The sequence below is a fragment of the Daphnia pulicaria genome, chromosome 7 (genome assembly GCF_021234035.1).
Source record: "Daphnia pulicaria isolate SC F1-1A chromosome 7, SC_F0-13Bv2, whole genome shotgun sequence".
Taxonomy (NCBI): Eukaryota; Metazoa; Arthropoda; class Branchiopoda; order Diplostraca; family Daphniidae; genus Daphnia; species Daphnia pulicaria.
The window spans coordinates 15,180,976-15,198,872 of record NC_060919.1 but is presented as its reverse complement, the minus strand read 5'-3'; the positions used below and the strand labels follow the sequence as shown (position 1 = coordinate 15,198,872).

At 47.4% G+C, this 17,897-nt stretch overlaps 1 protein-coding gene and 1 long non-coding RNA gene across 6 annotated transcripts; both read left to right on the top strand.

The window, feature by feature from the left end:
• The first annotated feature begins 120 nt into the window (after positions 1-120).
• LOC124349252 (disco-interacting protein 2 homolog A-like) lies at positions 121-15,496 on the top strand. Of its 3 annotated transcripts, XM_046799712.1 has the most exons (15): positions 1,325-4,054; positions 5,754-5,855; positions 7,112-7,682; positions 8,292-8,743; positions 8,815-9,363; positions 9,644-10,119; positions 10,240-10,374; positions 10,455-11,390; positions 11,457-11,688; positions 11,962-12,174; positions 12,469-13,377; positions 13,458-13,681; positions 13,760-14,144; positions 14,214-14,337; positions 14,401-15,496. In XM_046799712.1, the coding sequence occupies exons 1-15, from the start codon at positions 2,071-2,073 to the stop codon at positions 14,651-14,653; spliced, it is 7,545 nt and encodes a 2,514-aa protein (XP_046655668.1). In that variant the 5' UTR covers positions 1,325-2,070; the 3' UTR covers positions 14,654-15,496. The 3 variants fall into 3 exon arrangements, with proteins under 3 accessions (XP_046655670.1, XP_046655668.1, XP_046655669.1); XM_046799714.1 differs by lacking the exons at positions 1,325-4,054; positions 11,962-12,174 and adding an exon at positions 121-511; XM_046799713.1 differs by lacking the exon at positions 11,962-12,174 and having other exon boundaries at positions 1,326-4,054.
• A 989-nt stretch (positions 15,497-16,485) lies between these two features.
• LOC124351092 lies at positions 16,486-17,897 on the top strand. Of its 3 annotated transcripts, none has more exons than XR_006921373.1 (4): positions 16,486-16,944; positions 17,057-17,169; positions 17,371-17,595; positions 17,676-17,897. It is a non-coding gene; the product is annotated as an uncharacterized LOC124351092 (long non-coding RNA). The 3 variants fall into 3 exon arrangements; XR_006921372.1 differs by having other exon boundaries at positions 16,486-16,950; XR_006921371.1 differs by having other exon boundaries at positions 16,486-16,987.

Below are 17,897 nucleotides of genomic sequence, written 5' to 3'. Positions count from 1 at the left end.
TTAAAATAACGACAAGAAACTAAAAATCCGGAAATTAAGGAATTTATAATTAATTTCAATCCAAATCAACGAAAGTGATTAATCGAAATTCATTTAGTAGATGGTGTCATCTAGCGGCGGAGAAAGAATTGAAACAACATGGCGTGCACTCTGTCACGGATTTGTTAACAGACCAAAGAGTCTGTGTATGTTGTGTGGGTGGCTTGTGTGTGTTGACATTCTCGCCTTCCGGGGTTTGAGTTATACCTCATCGATGCGTTTTATTTGAGGCTTTGTGAAGGATTTCGTCCTCAGTTTCCAACCCACACCAAACACAATCGAAACATCTTCTTGCATGAGGAATCGCGGGCTGAAACGACCCGCCCCTAGTGAGATCCTTCTCTCAGGAACTGTATCAAAAGAAGAAGAAGAATGGCCGATTCCAGAGTGCCATGTAACCCATTGGAAAGTTTTAAAGTGCCCGACGACGTCAAAATCCGGCTGGCAGAACTTGAGCTGGAACTATCAGAAGGTAAATATACAAAACTACTCTTTACATTTTTATCCCAACTATCGGTCAAGAGTTTCCAGCTCGCAGGTGCACCCCGTTAGACCTAATGATTCAGTTTCGCAGCCAGGGTAATGTGTGATGCATCAAGTTTCATTCATGTTTAGGTTCTCGTGAACCTTTTGGTGGGATCTTGAGCGTGTGCAGTGGTGCACAAAGAGGATGACTCACAGCCACACCTTTTGCGTGGTGGTTTGAACCTGTGTCCACATTTCTTATTATCATTCCGGTGAGAGAAGAGACATTCTGACCGCTCCCCCACACATATTACAGAGTGGTAACACAAATGAATCATATGGGACACACTTGGCTGCATGTTGAAAATTGAAAGTTATGGAGCTGGACGTGTGTGTGTGTGTGTTTTCTGCGCGGGATGAACAAATTTGCCCTGGGGCGGGCATCTGTGTGTATTCTCTCTATATATCAGTAGAGACGGATCAGTTTTTGTATGCTGCTGCTGCTTTTAGGGTCTTCCAGGTGGCCATCTCTTTATTTATTCAACAGTGAGCTATAGGCTTCTTCTGCATGTACATTTTTCTTCCTTTTAGACCTTTTTATTTCTCCCTTTTTTGGGGTGTGTTTGCTCTACAAAAATATGAGGCACAGTTTGACAAATGGGCCGACCGTGTCCATCATCGTCCCTGAGCTGCTGCTGCTGCTCCGGGAACTGGGAATCATCGTCACAATTGCGAGAAAGTTACACAACCGAAATCGCTTGTATAGTATTCATCGGCTCGCCAGCGGGTATAGTATAGTCAAGTGTATAGTCGTGTGGCTGGAGCGTTCAGTCGGTGCCCGACCTTCCACCTGCGCAGGTGTGTGCATTCGAGACTCTCCTTTCTTTTTCACGTTTTTTTTAGTTCCTCCCAAGGACTTTATTTCGTGACTTTCCTTTTTGTGTGTGCGCCTCCTCCAGCCTCATCCGTCATCGGGAGAAGAGAATCGTGTCGTGAGCATCAATAACACCAAAAAGTCCCATCCGAACGAAAAAGCAAAACTTGCTGGCTACACCACCCAGCTTATGTTAATTGCATCGCCCGGTGCAGAGTAGAGGGCAATGAAACGACCTTGCCGTATAAATCTCTGCTTGCCGTTTGTCCAAGAGAAGAAGAAGCTGAGCTGTTGAGCAGCTTTGGCCGTCTGTGTGCCAATTCTTGGCCCGTGTCCAACTCTCCGCTACAAGAAGAAAAGGTGCAGCTGTCGGGGAGGAAACCACGTCATCTCTTCAACTGGCTACCCACCATCTTCGCTGTCCATGAATCTTTGAATCGTTCTCTTGTTTGGGCCTTTTTTCTTCTTATTCGCATGACACACATACCTCCTTTTCCCCCCGTGATTTCGTGTGCGTGTCTCTCCATTCGGATGGATAAGATGCTGATGGCTGGATAGGTGCTTAATTCATCCGCATTCTTTTCTTAGCCATTGTTTTCGCTCGATGCCTTTTGGACATGGCAAGACAAATTGTGAATTGTTGAAGGAAGTTTTGAAAGTTGTGTGAGTGTGTGAGTGTGCTGGATAGGAAAATGTTGGATCAACTGAGGAGATTAGTCAATGGATCTAGTGGCGGCCAGACGGACGGTATTCCACCTTCGGGCAGTGCTAGACAGAGTAGATACCAGCAGCAGCATGGACACTCTTCCGGCGGATCTACACGATCCGGATCGCTGAGCAGGTTGACTGCTTATGCCCTGCATCCGCAACATTCCGGTCGAATGCGGATGCAACTTTCTTACAACGTTGTTCCAGTTTCTTATGTGGCACCTCCGCATCCTGTGGCCGTGGCTTACGGCCGGAATGGGCGGACCGCTGTCGTCGGCTACGATCCGTGGTTCCAGGTGAGATATCCGCAACAACCTCGGACGCCAGTCGGTCGTCAGCTCTCTGCCCGGCCTGATCTTGCCCCTCCGCCTCAACAATCGCATCCGCCACCACCTCCGTCCAGCCATTCCAGCGGGAAGAAGAAAAGTGTCGGCAGTAAACATTCGGAATTGAGCAAAGAGGAATTCCGGCATCCAACCATCCGCAGGGACACGGTCGTTCCCAACAACAGACACCGATTGGTTCCTAGCCGGAGTCTCGACAGTATTCATCCGCACCGAATCCATCACCACCGGCAGGAGAAGCAGCAGAGCGTGACGGAAGCGGAAGTGAAATCGTCGGGCAAGAAGATGAAGGAATTCTTCCAGCGGGTCAAAGATTCCGTGTCCAATTCCGCTACGACTAACGGAGGACATCAATCAAACGGATCCAGCGGAGGAGGACAGGGTCAGCGGACAGACGAGTGGCTTCTACACCGTCCCAGTGTCAATGCCAACAGTTCGAAACCCGTTCCGCCTCCTCCGCTTCAACGTCCCACGACGCCCGGAATGACGGCCTTCCGTAAAATCTTTTCCCGCTCACCCAGTCCCACTCCGCCAGTTCCCTCGGGGCCTTTAGTCCCTCCGCCATCGCATCCAATCAAAAAACCTCTTTCATCCACTAAATCTTTGTTTCAGCAAATCATCCGCCCGCGGAGTCGATCCGTTTCGAGCACGGCTTCCCTCTCGGTCAACTCGGCGGCTCATTCCGGCGGTGCCATCCGCCATTTCAACCGGATGATGAAGGAGAAATCCAAGACAGATCTCAATATCGTCCACCGTAACGACGCCGGATCGATACGTCGCGGTAATCCGGACGGGGCCACATTCCCCAGAGATTCTCCATTCCATCTGGCCGGAACGGAATCTTCTGATTTGCTCATTTACGCTCCGGCCAGTGAACCAGCCAAATCTTCATCCGTCATGACGACCACATCCAACAACAGCAACAACAATAACAACAACAACAGCAACAACAAGAATCCGTCCAAAAAGACGAAATTCGTCAAGAAAATTGAGCAGCCGGTGGCTGGATTCCGGGTGAAGCGACGCCAGTCTCAATTGAGACGATCAGAGCGGAAGCGTCGGAGTAGTCGCCACCGATCCGGCCGTAAAAAGAGCAGCCGGAACAGTAGCTCCGGCAGCAAGAAGCTTGGCAGTAGCAAAGGCTCACAGCTGGGCAGTCAATCAGCTCTGAGCGGCGCTAAATTGGTATCTGATTGGACATACCTACCGCTGCCAACATCTTTCACTCCGGTGGAAGAAGCCAAACCGCGGACAGCGTCGCTCAAGATCGTCTGCGATCCGCCGGAAACCAAATCGACGCCACCGACGGCCGTATCTAATGAAGAGGATGACGACAACGGCTGGGAATCTGATTTGTATCAAGTTCTGGTGGATCGTGGCCAGCCTCGTCGCAGTGGCCCTCTGCCTCCGCCCATGTGGGACCCGCTCATTTTCATCCCTCCCGAGCGACGTCGCTCTTCAGCGGCGACAATCACGCTCAACGAGTCGGCCATTTTGGTGGCCGACCAACAGCCTTGGATCCGCTCGTCTAAATTGCGGGCCGACGGCAAGAAACAGCTCAGACGAATCAATCCGCCACCACCTCCTCCTCCGCTCTCACCATCTTCATCACGATCCAGCAGTGGTACCCAACTTTTCCTTCCACCCCACTAACTACTTGCCTACCAAGACCCTCCCAACCCGCAAAAGTGCCGTGACACGCTTCATTTGCCACAGCTCTAAAAGACCGATAGATATATGTAGGGGGGGTATACCCTGGACCAACCATCGCTCCTGGGTTTCCATTTTCTTCTTTTTGTTGTACGCGGTTATTTTTATTTTTTGTTTGGAAGATTCGTGAAAGTTTCTTTGGTATAATATTTCGACGCTGCCTTCCGGCGGATCGTCCAGTGTATTCTAAGTGAGATGGAGAAGGGGGGGCCGAAAAAAAAATTCGCATCCAGCTAAAACGAAACTTTCTCTAATAATATCGTCGTGATCGTCATAGCGTTCCCGTTGGTTCACATTCTCTCTCGACACAAAACGCTTTCTGGGTTTTGTGTCGAGTGAGAGAGAAGAATTTTATAAATTCTTTGATTATTTTTATTTGGTGTCGAGGACTCGGTCGACCGCGAAATCATTTCAAGCAGTTTTCCTCCCGTTCCTTTGATTGCGACTCAGCTCGGCGGTTTTAATTCAAAAAATTGGTTGGAATTACAACAAGATTTCTCTACTATTTGGTGGTTTAGTAGTAAATGACGTCAACATTTCAGAAAGAGGAAAAAAATTACAAAACGAAACAATCGAAAAAGAAGAAGGAGCTCCCTGTGGATTGTGTGTGTCCAGTCCAATTGTCTTTGATGAATTTATTTTTTGGGCTTCATTTTCTTTTCTTTAAAAATAGGTGGCGGCGCCGCTTCTTCTTTCCATTGATGCTAATTAACTCTTGCGTGTTAATGACGACGACGGGCTTTGTGTCAGTATTTCCCTTGTATTTAGGTCAACAGTTCTTTTTGGTCAAATGTATTTGAACGGCCCAAAAGATCTTCGTTTCCTGTCGATAGTTTTTTTTCTCTCCCAAAAACCCGCCGACAAAATCATTTCTTTGCTCGCATGTTAAGGTGTGAGCCCCATTGACCCACTCTGCTCGTGTTTGGCCAGGATTCTTAAACACGTGTTTCTTCTTGAAAGCTTCTTCTTGGATGAAGAAGAAGAATATGAAAAGAGTGGATTTGAATTACCCAAAAACATGGCGGCAATTTCAATTTGCGTCTCGACAAATGGCTGTTGCGATGATTAGCTTAGAAAGTGTACACACACGGAGAGAGATATGTATATTCAATATAAAGCCATTTGGTGGCCCCCTTTTTCCAATTGGCTTGTATCGAGGGCGAGGATCTTTTACACAAAATGCAAAGGGAAAATATTCACAGCGGAGAAGAGAAATAGAAGAAAATGGCCCCGCCCATGTCGATGTGCTGGGAAAACTTGTGTTGTTGTTGTTGTTTGGCTTATCTGTGCTGGGTGAGTGATGGCTATGGTCGTTACCATGCTAATGCCTACGGCTTCCTATTTAGGCAATGTTCTTTCTCTCTTTCAAGTTGTTTCGTTTGAAGCCTTGGAGTAGTGAAAGAGGAGAAACAACATTTCACGGGATCGTAGAGATGAAGAAGAAAGAAAGATGATGTTTATGCAATTTTTCGATAATGTTTTATTCATCAAAATCGCCCGTTATTTCTATCGTTTTTTCTTCGGGTTTGTTTGGTTTGGGAATTGTGTTGTGTGTCGGTTCGGATATTTTGATTATTTTACTCATTTCTTTTTCTTCTTTCTCTCACGTACAGGAGATATTACGCAAAAAGGATACGAAAAGAAACGGTCCCGGCTCCTGGCTCCTTACCTGCCCAAACCACCAACGTCGTCGTCCGTTTCATCCACCGCTGCTGGTAAGTTTCCAACCATCAGAAATAACATATAAGAACCTTAATTGAATTGAAGATGCCGACTGTATTGTGCTGTGTGTCTCGGTTGTCCGAATAATCAAAAATAATCCCATCAAATACCCGAACAGAAATTTTTTAAAAATCCTTCAAAAAAATAAAAAGAACCGGGACGGTAAGGGAAAGTTTTGACTCCCGAAAAAAAAAGAAGTTTTTTTGATAATTTTACGATTTTTTCCGCTCGGTGCTCAAGAGTCAAGTCTCTCTATACTCTTGTTCTTGACTGCGAGTGAACGAGTGCTTAACCTTTTGGGGTTTTTCTTTTGCTCGGGAGTTTGAAGCGTGACGGTTGGTACCGTCTCATCATGAAAGAAAACGACGATGATCTTCGTGACATTTAAAAGCTTAAAAGGCCCTCCTGAAAAAAAGTATAGATGATGATGACAGCCCCGATTTGATTCGCTCATTTTTAGAAAGCTGCCGTGTGTGCATTCCCGCAGCTCCTTTTTATTTTTGCGCCTTTTTCTCTCTCATTCGTTCGTTCGTTCAGTTGGGCCCATATAAAGAAACGACAAGGTCGCAACCTTTACAATAACATCAAGCTTTATTTCTTTTCTTAACCAGTTATTTATTTGTGAATGAGAGAACCTTCGAGATGTTGAAAAGCCAGTCATGTTTTTTTTATTTTCTTATTTTTTGGCGAAAAAAGAAAGAAACAAAACACGGAAGGATATTTGCCCAGGACCGAATTTGGACCGATCAAGGGCTCTTGTCTGTTTCGGTTCCTGACTGACGTGATTGCCTGTTTTCGGGGCAATCACTTTCACGCCGGAGACAAAAGGCAAAAAAAAAGTTTTCTTCTTCTTCTTTTTCATTGGCGGTGGCGGCGACGGCCCTGAAGTTTTTGTTTGGACGAACCAAAAGGTTCCCGCTCACTCTAACGATCTTTGGCTTTTTTTTCTGCAGAAAAGGGAATCTTGTTCTTCCCAGTTTTAATTTAACGATCAGGTTCGTAATGGTCTGACCAAAATAAGAAAGAAATCAGTTTCTGCACAGCACACACACTCACTCTCTGACCAGGATGTCTTATATGCGTCAATGTGCAGTAGAGTCGTGTGTGTGTTTATTATGGAATTTTATAGACGAGACTGGAACGGAGTTCGTGACCACTCAGTTTGAGTTAGGAAAATTCCAGTTTTGACCAATTTCAATTTTTTAAAACGAATTTTAACGATTTTACTTTTTTAAAAATCTGATTTAAGGAATTCAACAACAACTAAACAGCCCCAATAAAGCTGGACCTGTTGGTAGCCTCCCGGATGAAGGAGGAGCTGGAATGGTCGAGTCGAGTCATTCGGCTGACGGTGGTGGCGGTGGTGGATCGCGGGAGAGGAGGAGAGCCCACCGGAAGGCCACTCGACACGAGAGTCGCTACCATTCAGAGGTCCGCCAAGAAGCCGTCCAGCAAGTGCTGGCGGCCATGCAGAGTCGTCCGAAACCTTCGATGCCGATGCCGAGCAAACGAACGTCGACCGTCATCGCTCCCGACCAGCAACAACAACAGATGGCCGTCTCCCAACAACAACAACATCCTTCTCAACAACAACAGCAGCAGCACGGGAGCGTCCAGCAGCCCAGAGGATCGCTAGATGGCAGCAGCAGCGGCGGGAGTAGCAGCGAAGTCGACGACGACGATGAAGAGGTGGACGACGACGACGACGACGACGATTGTCACCATCGACCACCACCTCCACGACAACAACAACAACAACAACAATCAGTCGCCTCGAGTGGATCGGGCGGAATCGTCGGCACACCCGAACGAACCCACAGGTACCATCATTTCATCCACCTCTCCTACCCCCGCTAGGCGTTTTGATGAGCCTATCAAAGTCAATCTATCAAGATCGTAAAACAAAAGTTAAACTCCAAAAAAGTTGGTAAGGAGTCCTGGAAGTGAGTGGTGCTGGTTCGTTTACAAGAATTTGATTTCGTGCAGCTGTGGATTTCTTTTTTCGCCGTTCGTGTTGAACTTTCTCTCGTGTTATTGTCCTCCCATCTCCACTTACCGAGTCGGGAGAATTTGGGGCTCTTTTATAGACGTCCGAGCTCCCATTGAAGGAGGGACGGATGCGAGTCGAGAAAAGAGAAAAATCCAATTTTCAGATAATCGAAAGAAATGGTTTTTCACGGGTCGTTTATTGGCGTGCGTCCCGTTACCATTACGGTACGGCACTGGAAATTTTATTTATCAATTCGTGAAACCCCACGGAGAGAGTGTGTGTAGTAAAAGTATCTGGTGTTCTGGATTAGATCCAGCCAATATAAAAATAAAAAAAATCCAGGCCAACAATTTGAAATTGATTGTGACCCACTTTCGAAATGTTTTTGTCCTTTTTTGAAAATTAAATGTTGAAATTTCGTTTTTTTAAATCTTAATAGGATGCATGTGATGGGGCAACCGCCGGTTTCCCAGCATTCTCCGCTGCAGCACCAAGTGTCGGACGCGGGGAGTAGCCACAGCGCTGGATCGACTCGCAACGTGACGCCTCCGCTTTCCATCCAGCAGGGCAGACCTCTTCCGGCTCTGCCTGTGTCTCCGCCACCACCTCAGCTGCCGCCCAGGGAAACTGGACTGCAGCACGCCATGTTGAACCGGGTGGGTAATGGCGGGACGCCTACGACGTCCAATTCGTGGATGATGCCTCCGCCCGGAAGACCGGCAGCACCTCCGCCGCTGGTTTCATCCACCAACCTGGACGACGACTGGGAGAACAGCAGCAACGACAGCAACGACCTCCAACGACGCAGGGTACAGCCTGGCCAGCATCGCGGCATGGGCCAGCAGGGCGACCTCAACGATTTGGCCGATGCCATGGCGGGATTTCATCCATGTAAGTTTTAATTGCGTTGCGTCTGCCCAGTTACATCTGCAATTTGCACATGTCAAAATTATTCTATACAGATGCTCAACCGCCGGATGTGACCAACAACACGAATCAAATCCGGCGAACGGCCACGGCAGCTGCGGCCGATCGTCTGGGCCGCTACGGAATCATCGGAGGCTCGGCGGCCACTCAGTCATCCAACGCGTCGACGACGGGCGTGGGCGGACATCCGATGCAGACCCAAGTGCCCCAGGCCGGCACTTCCTCCACCTCGCTGGACGACTCGACGACGGGCACGCTCAACAGCCTCAACGGCCGCTGGAAGGTCTCGGCCAAGATCCAGCAGCTCCTCAACACGCTGAAACGGCCCAAGCGTCGCCCGCTGCCGGAATTTTACGAAGATGACGACATCGAACTGGAACTGGCGGCCAATCCCAAAGATCCGAACGCTCCTAAACCAGAAGGCGGTCCCATGACGCCGGCCCTTGGCGATCAACTCATCATCCCGTCGGGTCTGCCAAGGTCACTGGAAGCGGCCATCCAGCGTTATGGCTCGTCGAGCTACAAAGCTGCCGCCGCCACCGTCCTCGACCCCAACGGCAAAATGTTCACCACTTTGACTTACGGTATACCTTCTTCTTTTCCTCCCCTAGACGGGCCACGACTCAAAATGCTGGGGGCACTCATCCATCATCATGGAGAAAGCTCAAAGGCTGGAGTGTGTGTTTGTGTGTGCAATATTAAAGCCCATTAGTCAAAGGGGGAACCCTGATGACAGCTGACTGGAACTCAACAGTGTGAAGATGGAGGCCCCCATCCACAACTTGTCTCCCTGGACCCCTGTCGTCATCCATCTCATTTTTTTCTTGACTCCGAGTTATTGACTTTTCTATTTATTTTTCCCAGGCAAATTGCAGAGCCGCTCTTACAAGATCGCCTACGCTCTGCTGAACAAGTTGAGCAAACATGGCGGCGGTGGGGTGGTTGGAAGCGGGACGGCCGAGCTGCTGGGCAGCTCGAGCGTCAAACCTGGCGATCGGGTCGCTCTGGTCTACCCCAACAGCGACGCCATCGGTTTCATTTGCGCTTTTTACGGCTGTCTGCACGCCGGAGTCGTGCCCGTTCCCATCGAAGTGCCACTGACGAGACGCGACGCTGGATCGCAGCAGATCGGCTTCCTGCTGGGCTCGTGTGGCGTCCAGGTGGCCCTGACGTCCGACATTTGCCTCAAGGGCCTGCCAAAAACGGCCTCCAGTGGCGAAGTCATCGCTTTCAAGGGATGGCCCAAATTGCACTGGTGCGTCACCGACAACCTCATCAAACCACCCAAAGATTGGCAGCCGCCACCCAAACTACAGGACGATACGCCCGCCTACATTGAGGTACTAGTAGCCGGGCCATTATTATTTTCAAACCAGCTCCTCCCCCCCTTATATAACAACACAATCATCAAAATGGATGGAATATGCTAATTTGTCTCATTTTGTTTTTCTCTTTCTCAGTATAAAACCGATAAGGAAGGATCGGTGATGGGAGTCACCATCACCCGGTCGGCCATGTTGTCCCACTGCCGAGCTTTAACAGCCGCATGCTCCTACACCGAGGGCGAAGTGGTCGTTTGCGTCCTGGATTTTAAGGTTCGATCAAATTGTTAATATGGAATTGAAACCAGTTGTAATTTTAAATTTTTACCAATTTTGGGGGTGTTGGCGCGCAGAGGGAAGTAGGTCTCTGGCACGCTGTCCTGACGGCCATGCTCAACGGCATGCACAGCATTTTCATCCCCTACGCTCTGATGAAAACCAATCCGGCCTCGTGGATGCAAATGATCACCAAGTACAAGGCCAGTTTGGCCGTCGTTAAGTCGAGGGACCTCCACTGGGGTCTGCTGGCCACTCGGGATCACCGCGACATCAACTTGTCCTCGTTGCGGATGCTCCTGGTGGCCGACGGAGCCAATCCTTGGTCCCTGTCGTCTTGCGACCAGTTTATGGCCGTTTTTCAGAGCAAAGGACTCAGGGCTGACGCCGTCTGCCCCTGCGCCGCATCCAGTGAAGTCCTCACCGTCTCCTTCCGGCGGCCCGGACGCTCGGGAGCCAACGCCACTGGTCGGGGCATCCTGTCCATGCAGGGATTGAGTTTCGGAGTGGTTCGCGTCGACCAGGAGAATTCGTTGACGTCACTGACGCTCCAGGATTGCGGGCACGTCATGCCCGGTGCCGCCATGGTCGTGGTCAAGATGGAAGGGCCGCCTTACCTCTGCAAGACGGACGAAGTGGGCGAGATTTGCGTCGGCAGCGCTTCCGGCGGAGCTCATTATTGGGGATTGAAGGGCATGTCGAACGCCACCTTCAGGGTCCAGCCGCTCTTGCCATCCGGCGACGCCATGAGCGCCGAAACGGAATTCATCCGCAGCGGATTGCTGGGCTTTCTCGGTCCCGGTGGCTTGGTCTTTGTTTGCGGCTCACGTGACGGCCTCATGACCGTCACCGGACGCAAACACAACACGGATGACATCATCGCCACTGTCCTTGCCGTCGAGCCCATGAAGTTCATCTACCGAGGCCGGATCGCCGTTTTCAGCATCCGGGTACTGAGGGACGAGCGGATTTGCGTCATTGCCGAGCAGAGACCCGATTGTTCCGAAGAAGAGGTATTAAAATTTTTTTTTACTTCCGGCCGGAATTCCGGAATAAAATTTTTTTTTTTCCATTTACAGAGTTTTCAATGGATGTCGCGAGTCCTCCAGGCTGTCGACTCGATCCACCAAGTTGGCATCTACTGTCTTGCCCTCGTTCCACCCAATTCGCTTCCGAAAACTCCCCTTGGCGGAATTCACCTGTCTGAGACTCGGCGCCGCTTCATGGAAGGTTCCCTTCATCCGGCCAACGTTCTGATGTGTCCACACACTTGCGTCACAAATTTGCCGAAGCCTCGCGAAGTCCATCAAGGTAAAGAAAAACAAAAAATTCGAAATTGATTTGCAATTGAAATTGCGATGGAATTCCGGTTTGATAATTTAATTCTGACCGGGTTTGGGTTAAAAAAAAACAATAACAATTCCTTTCAAGGGAGGAAAGTGACAAAGTAGTTTGAATGAAATTAATTCAGGGCCACTGAGTTAAGGAATGAAACGGTAAAAGTCGGAAATAAACTAAATTAATCCGGTCATTTGAGAAAATAACAACACAGCAAGTACCTACTGTAAATATATATGAATACAGACCGAATTTTAACGTCGACTCCCGAACCGATCACTACTACCCCACTAACATCAATTCTACTACCACCTCCGCCCGGTTTCTCCCTCTCTCGTCCTCCGTCTCGAGAGCAAGACCTTCTGATGCTGATGGCCGACAGTGAGTTATTGGACGATCGACTCTACCACTACCAACAACATCGCCAACAACAACAGCCCATCTACTCCAATATTCTGGGTATTTTTAGACGTCTCAGAGTAGAGTTCCGAGTACAACATACGCAATCACCTACATGTGTTACACACTCTGAACAATTTGCTATAAATTCTACAAGGCCATCACACGCAAATTATCAATGACTTTCGCTAGTCCCCCCCACCCACCATCACCCAATTATTAAGTAGACCCTTTTATTTAGTTACTCGGCTCCTGGATCCTAACGCTAGTTTGTAGTTTTGTTTTTATTTTCAAATAGTTGACTTGATTCAATCATTTTCTTTTCAATTTTTATTTTTTGGTTTGAATTTTTAGATATCGGTCCAGCATCAGTCATGGTGGGCAATATTGTCCAGGGTAATCGTTTGGCGGCCGCCCAGGGCCGCGAACTTCGTTTCGGTGACGACGAGGCCAATCCTGCCAACAAGTACCGCTACATCTCAGAGATCCTGCAGTGGCGGGCCCAGCGGACGTCCGACCACGTCCTGTTCACTCTGCTGGGAGCCAAAGGCACGCCGACTGGAACGCTGTCGTGCGCCCAGCTCCACAAAAGGGCCGAGAGAGTGGCCTGCACTCTGGTGGAGCGCGGCCGGATCAACAGCGGCGATCACGTGGCTCTCATCTATCCGCCCGGATTGGATCTGGTCTGCGCCTTTTACGGCTGCCTCTACGTCGGAGCCGTTCCAGTCACCATCCGCCCACCTCATCCGCAAAATCTCCCGACGACTTTGCCGACGGTCCGCATGATCGTGGACGTCAGCAAGGCCTCGGTCATCTTATCCAACGCCAACGTCATCAAGTTGCTCAAATCAAAAGAGGCCGGCAGCGTGATGGACGTACGGGCCTGGCCTCCCACCCTGGACACGGACGACATGGCCAAGAAGAAGTTGAGCAGTTTCTACCGGGCCCCCACCGCCGAGATGTTGGCCTACCTGGACTTTAGCGTCTCGACGACGGGCATGCTGGCCGGCATCAAAATGTCTCACGCGGCCACAACGGCCCTCTGTCGATCCATGAAGCAGGCCTGCGAGCTTTACCCGTCCAGGCACGTGGCCCTGTGTCTCGACCCTTACTGCGGACTTGGCTTCTCTCTGTGGTGCTTGTCCAGCGTCTATTCTGGTCATCATTCGATATTAATCCCACCGTCGGAAGTGGAAGTCAATCCGGCCGTCTGGCTATCCATCGTCAGCCAATACAAAGTCCGAGACACTTTCTGCTCCTATGGTAAACTTTAAAAACGTTTCCCGTTTTATTTCATTTGAAAGGTTTTAAAATTAATTTATTTCGCTTGACACACACTTTAGGCGTGATGGAGTTGTGCACCAAAGGATTGGCCACTTCCGTCGGACTGCTCAAGCAGCGCGGCCTGAATTTGGCTTGCGTTCGCACCTGCGTCGTCGTAGCCGAAGAACGGCCCAGAGTCCATTTATCCACGAGCTTTTCAAAACTCTTTTCCGGATTGGGTCTGTCACCCAGGGCCGTCTCCACCAGTTTCGGATGTCGCATTAATGTCGCCATCTGTCTACAGGTATAATATTTCATTATTCCGGAATTCCGGTTCGAATTTTAAAAAAAATGTAAATGCGTTTGATTTTATGTTTCCCAGGGAGCATCCAGCCCTGATCCATCCACCGTGTACGTTGATCTGAGAGCTTTGAGGAACGACAGAGTGACGCTGGTGGAACGCGGAGCTCCTCACAGTTTGTGTTTGACCGAGTCGGGCAAATTGCTTCCCGGTGTGAAAGTCATCATCGCCAATCCGGACACCAAAGGCCAGTGCGGCGATTCTCACCTGGGCGAAATTTGGGTTCAAGCTCCTCACAACGCTTCCGGTTATTTTACCCTGTACGGAGATGATCCGGCCGGAGCCGGAGCCGCTTCCGTCGACCATTTCAACTCTCGACTCGTCACCGGCACCACTGGTGAAGCTTATGCAAGGACGGGCTACCTGGGCTTCCTCAGGAGGACCGAAAGCGTCCAATCAGATGGAGGTAAAAAAAATAAGTTGTTATGTTTAAATTAAGCAATTATTTAATAATAATTTTGCGATTGATTTTCAGAACTTCACGATGCCGTTTTTGTCGTCGGAGCCCTGGAAGAGACTGTCGTGTTGCGTGGAATGCGCTACCATCCGATCGACATTGAAAATACGGTGATGCGATGCCACCAGAAGATTGCCGAATGGTCAGTTGCAAATTTTATCAAATTGGTTTTCCTATTATTTGACTAATTTTATTCCAATTTCAGTGCCGTGTTCACATGGACCAACTTGTTGGTCGTCGTTGTCGAGCTGGAAGGGACGGAATCTGAAGCGTTGGACCTCGTTCCGCTGGTGACGTCCTCCGTCCTGGAGGAGCATCAGCTGATTGTCGGCGTCGTGGTGGTGGTGGATCCGGGCGTCGTGCCCATCAACTCGCGCGGAGAAAAGCAGCGCATGCATCTAAGGGACGGTTTCCTGGCCGATCAGCTCGACCCCATCTACGTCGCCTACAACATGTAGTTTAAAACTAGTTGAAGCAGCTATTATCAAACTCTGTTGTTTGTCCTTTTTGTTTTTCCCCCCTCATGTTTGATTTCTTTTAAAAGATGAAGAATGGGGCGATAAAAAACCAAAACAATATTTGGTCTGTCTGCGTGTGTGTGTTACTTGTATCCGGAATGGATTATTTTTTCTTTGTTGCACATTTCGTCACACCATCACATATTTTTGTTTGTTTGTTCTGGGGGTTGAAGAGATTGGGGTGGTAAACACACACACACACCAGACGAGAGAGGAAATATCGAAAAACAAATTCTTTATCTTAGTTTTTGAACATGTACTACATTTCTGGGGTTGTACATAATAATTTGTTTGTTTCGTTTTTCTGGAAATTTTTTTTCGCAGGCCAGCAGCTTATTATATTTCATTTTTCACACATAGCTACACACACACACACAAAGAAAAAAGTCATTTTTTTTTCCATTTCCCTCTTTATTCTTTTCTCATATGTTTACAATCAATTTTATTTTCCCCGATTATAATTCTTTACTAAAAAAAAAATGATCTACATGTGTCTGTCATCTTAATTTCCTTCAACACTCATCACTTTGTTTATTTTCTACTACCTTGGATTAATTTCTTTCTCTGGACCGTGTTTGTTTGTTTGGATATATTCAAAAATTATTTGTCTTCAATCTTTTCTTTTCCCACCTCCGAATTTACGAGAATGTATGTAGTACCGGTTTACGTATGTGCTTGTTTTTCTTTGCTTTTTTCTTTATTTTAAAGAAACAATTTCAGATCTTAAGAAAATTCTATATCTTTCCTACTCTCTCGCTATCCAAATAAGAAAAAAAAGCTGTCCGTTTCTGTCTTCTCCTTTCCTCATATAACAGAAAACAAGTTACTTTTCCTGTCCCATATGTGTCGACACATTCTGTAATGTCTCTTGTTTTTGTTTAATTTCTTGATTTGGTTCTCGTGTGGTGAACAACACCAAACTCTTTGAAGGGCTGCTGAGAGGCTGATGATGTGTTGACGACGATGTGTGCCGTGTGTGTATTTTGGACATAACGTAACGTGAGTGTTTGTATTTTCTATTATCATGATCATTATTATTTACTACATACAGTAATGTCAGATATAAAAAACAAACAAAAATGTGTCCTGATTTTTACAATGTTCATGGAAAGATTACTGATGCCCAAATTCGGAAGGCGTATTATAACAACTAACAGTAACATCAAGTGTTAACTGAACACTGTGACACGAAGTTAACGACCCCCCCAAACTATCGTGGATTTTTCAAGTAGTCCGGCGACAGCAACAGCACAGTTGACGTATTATTCCGCTTATTTCCAAAGTTCGGACTTTCTTTGTCAATGGAGAAAGAGGTGTCACATGCCAGTGATGACTGATGACTTGGAACGACGTTTTTTGACGGGTGTTGAACGAAGAGTTTATTTTGAAGACTTTCAACTCGTTTCCTCTTGGCTCTAATGTTTAACAATTCCGCCATAACCTCACTCTCTCTCTTCTTTAATTCATTCAGTAATGTGTTATCTAGAGAAATAGAATCGTTTGTCAAATGTTTCTGAAAGTATTTATGAAAGATTTAAACAAGTCGTTTGCGCTTTGCGCTTTGCGCTTTGCGCATGGTGCTTTGCGCAATAGTTTATTTCTTAAAAAAAAATATTGCGTCCGGATTTTTTCAATGGTTATGGTAAGTTTACTGCTCTTCAATTAAAAGAGTTTGGAGAAATTTCACTAATCCTAAATTCAGGAGGCGTAACAAACAAATAACAATAATAAAATGTATTCAGATCTTCAGAAAGTGCTACTTTAGATTTCAAATTTGTTGGGCAATGTTGCGAGTTTCAAGTGTCGGCCATTTTACATTTTCCAAGGATCGTCTGCTGCTTTGTTGTAGTGACTCAACACGTGTGAATAAGATCTCGTCGTTCATTGTTTAATAGGCGTTCGTGACTAAAGCTGACCAGCAGAGATCTTATCGTTTTTGCTGACCATATGCGAGTTGAATTTGTTCGTGTCGTACAAATGATAATGGCCCGTCGTATAAAATTCTTAAGGACTTGACAGACCACGTGAACAATGCTCCCCAGTCGAATACTCGAAGGAGAAAGTTCGACCAAAGAAATCGCCTATATTTTTTATATGGTTATTTTATTACGACGAGACCTTGTTAACACTTTTTTCGACAGGTAAAAAAGAAGCGGCTGTCAGTAGAGTGAAAGGGCTGAGGGCAGCTGCAACTTTTTTCGGCAACTAGATCTCTGGCCCTGCACATATTTGTACATGTTGGTCTTTAATGGTTCACCTTCTATACATACTGATGTCTGGTGTTACTGTTGGCCTTGGCATTAGGCATGGATACTTACCGAGACTAATGTCTTGTAATTTTAGGTCTTTACCCATAAATCTGTGGATTTATATACCGTTTCTAAAAGCTCTGGATGAACACCTTTCTAGATACCACCAAAAGCTCCATGTGCCTGTGATGTGATCTACTCAATGTGGTATAATAATTTACTCAAGCCAATTTGTTAATTCCACTAGAGAGATTTCTTTGTTTCACCGCTTTCACCTTGTATCATTTAGCTAATGCCTGTATTAGTCATGCCTGTAATAGCCCGAGTTAGTTAAATTTTTAAAAAATGAAAATTTGAATCCAATTTAAAAAAATTGAATAAATAATTTGATTTTTTAATTTTTTCTAGATTGTTTTCGCCGTGGACATGGGTGACAATCGAACTTTTTCCGTCAGCCAGAGCTTCGCGTCTCCGTATCAGCTGTGCGACAACCGTTGGCACTCGGTCAAGGCCAACTACGTCGAGAACGCCCTCACGCGCAAGGTGGACCACCAGGACGAGCAGTACGGATTCTCCAGCAACGGACACGTCAAGGAGGCCAAGACCCGCAATCCGCTCTTGGCGGCCTGCCCGGTACGTCCAGTCCCATTTATGTTTATTTTTTAATTTGATTTCAAATTGAAATTTGACGATGGTGTCGATTGAATTTCTAGAACTGGAGCCGCAAGGGGCGCTGCGAGTACGGACATGCCCGTACGTACGTGGAGACCATGTTGCCGCAACGTGGTGATCCGCGGCGAGATCAAGGACTGGACCGACATGGCCCGGCTCAACAACGTCCTCCTTAACGCCTGTCCCACTAACTAATCAAAGTGCCTGAAAATCAACCGGCCTATTATCCAATTAGCCGAAATACACAAAAACCTAACCAAAAA

Coding starts and splice junctions, on each gene's coding strand:
- LOC124349252 (XM_046799712.1), top strand. CDS start 2,071: ATGTTGGATCAACTGAGGAGATTAGTCAATGGATCTAGTGGCGGCCAG. Junction 4,055..5,753: donor TTCATCACGATCCAGCAGTG/GTACCCAACTTT, acceptor TCTCACGTACAG/GAGATATTACGCAAAAAGGA. Junction 11,391..11,456: donor CCGATTGTTCCGAAGAAGAG/GTATTAAAATTT, acceptor TTCCATTTACAG/AGTTTTCAATGGATGTCGCG.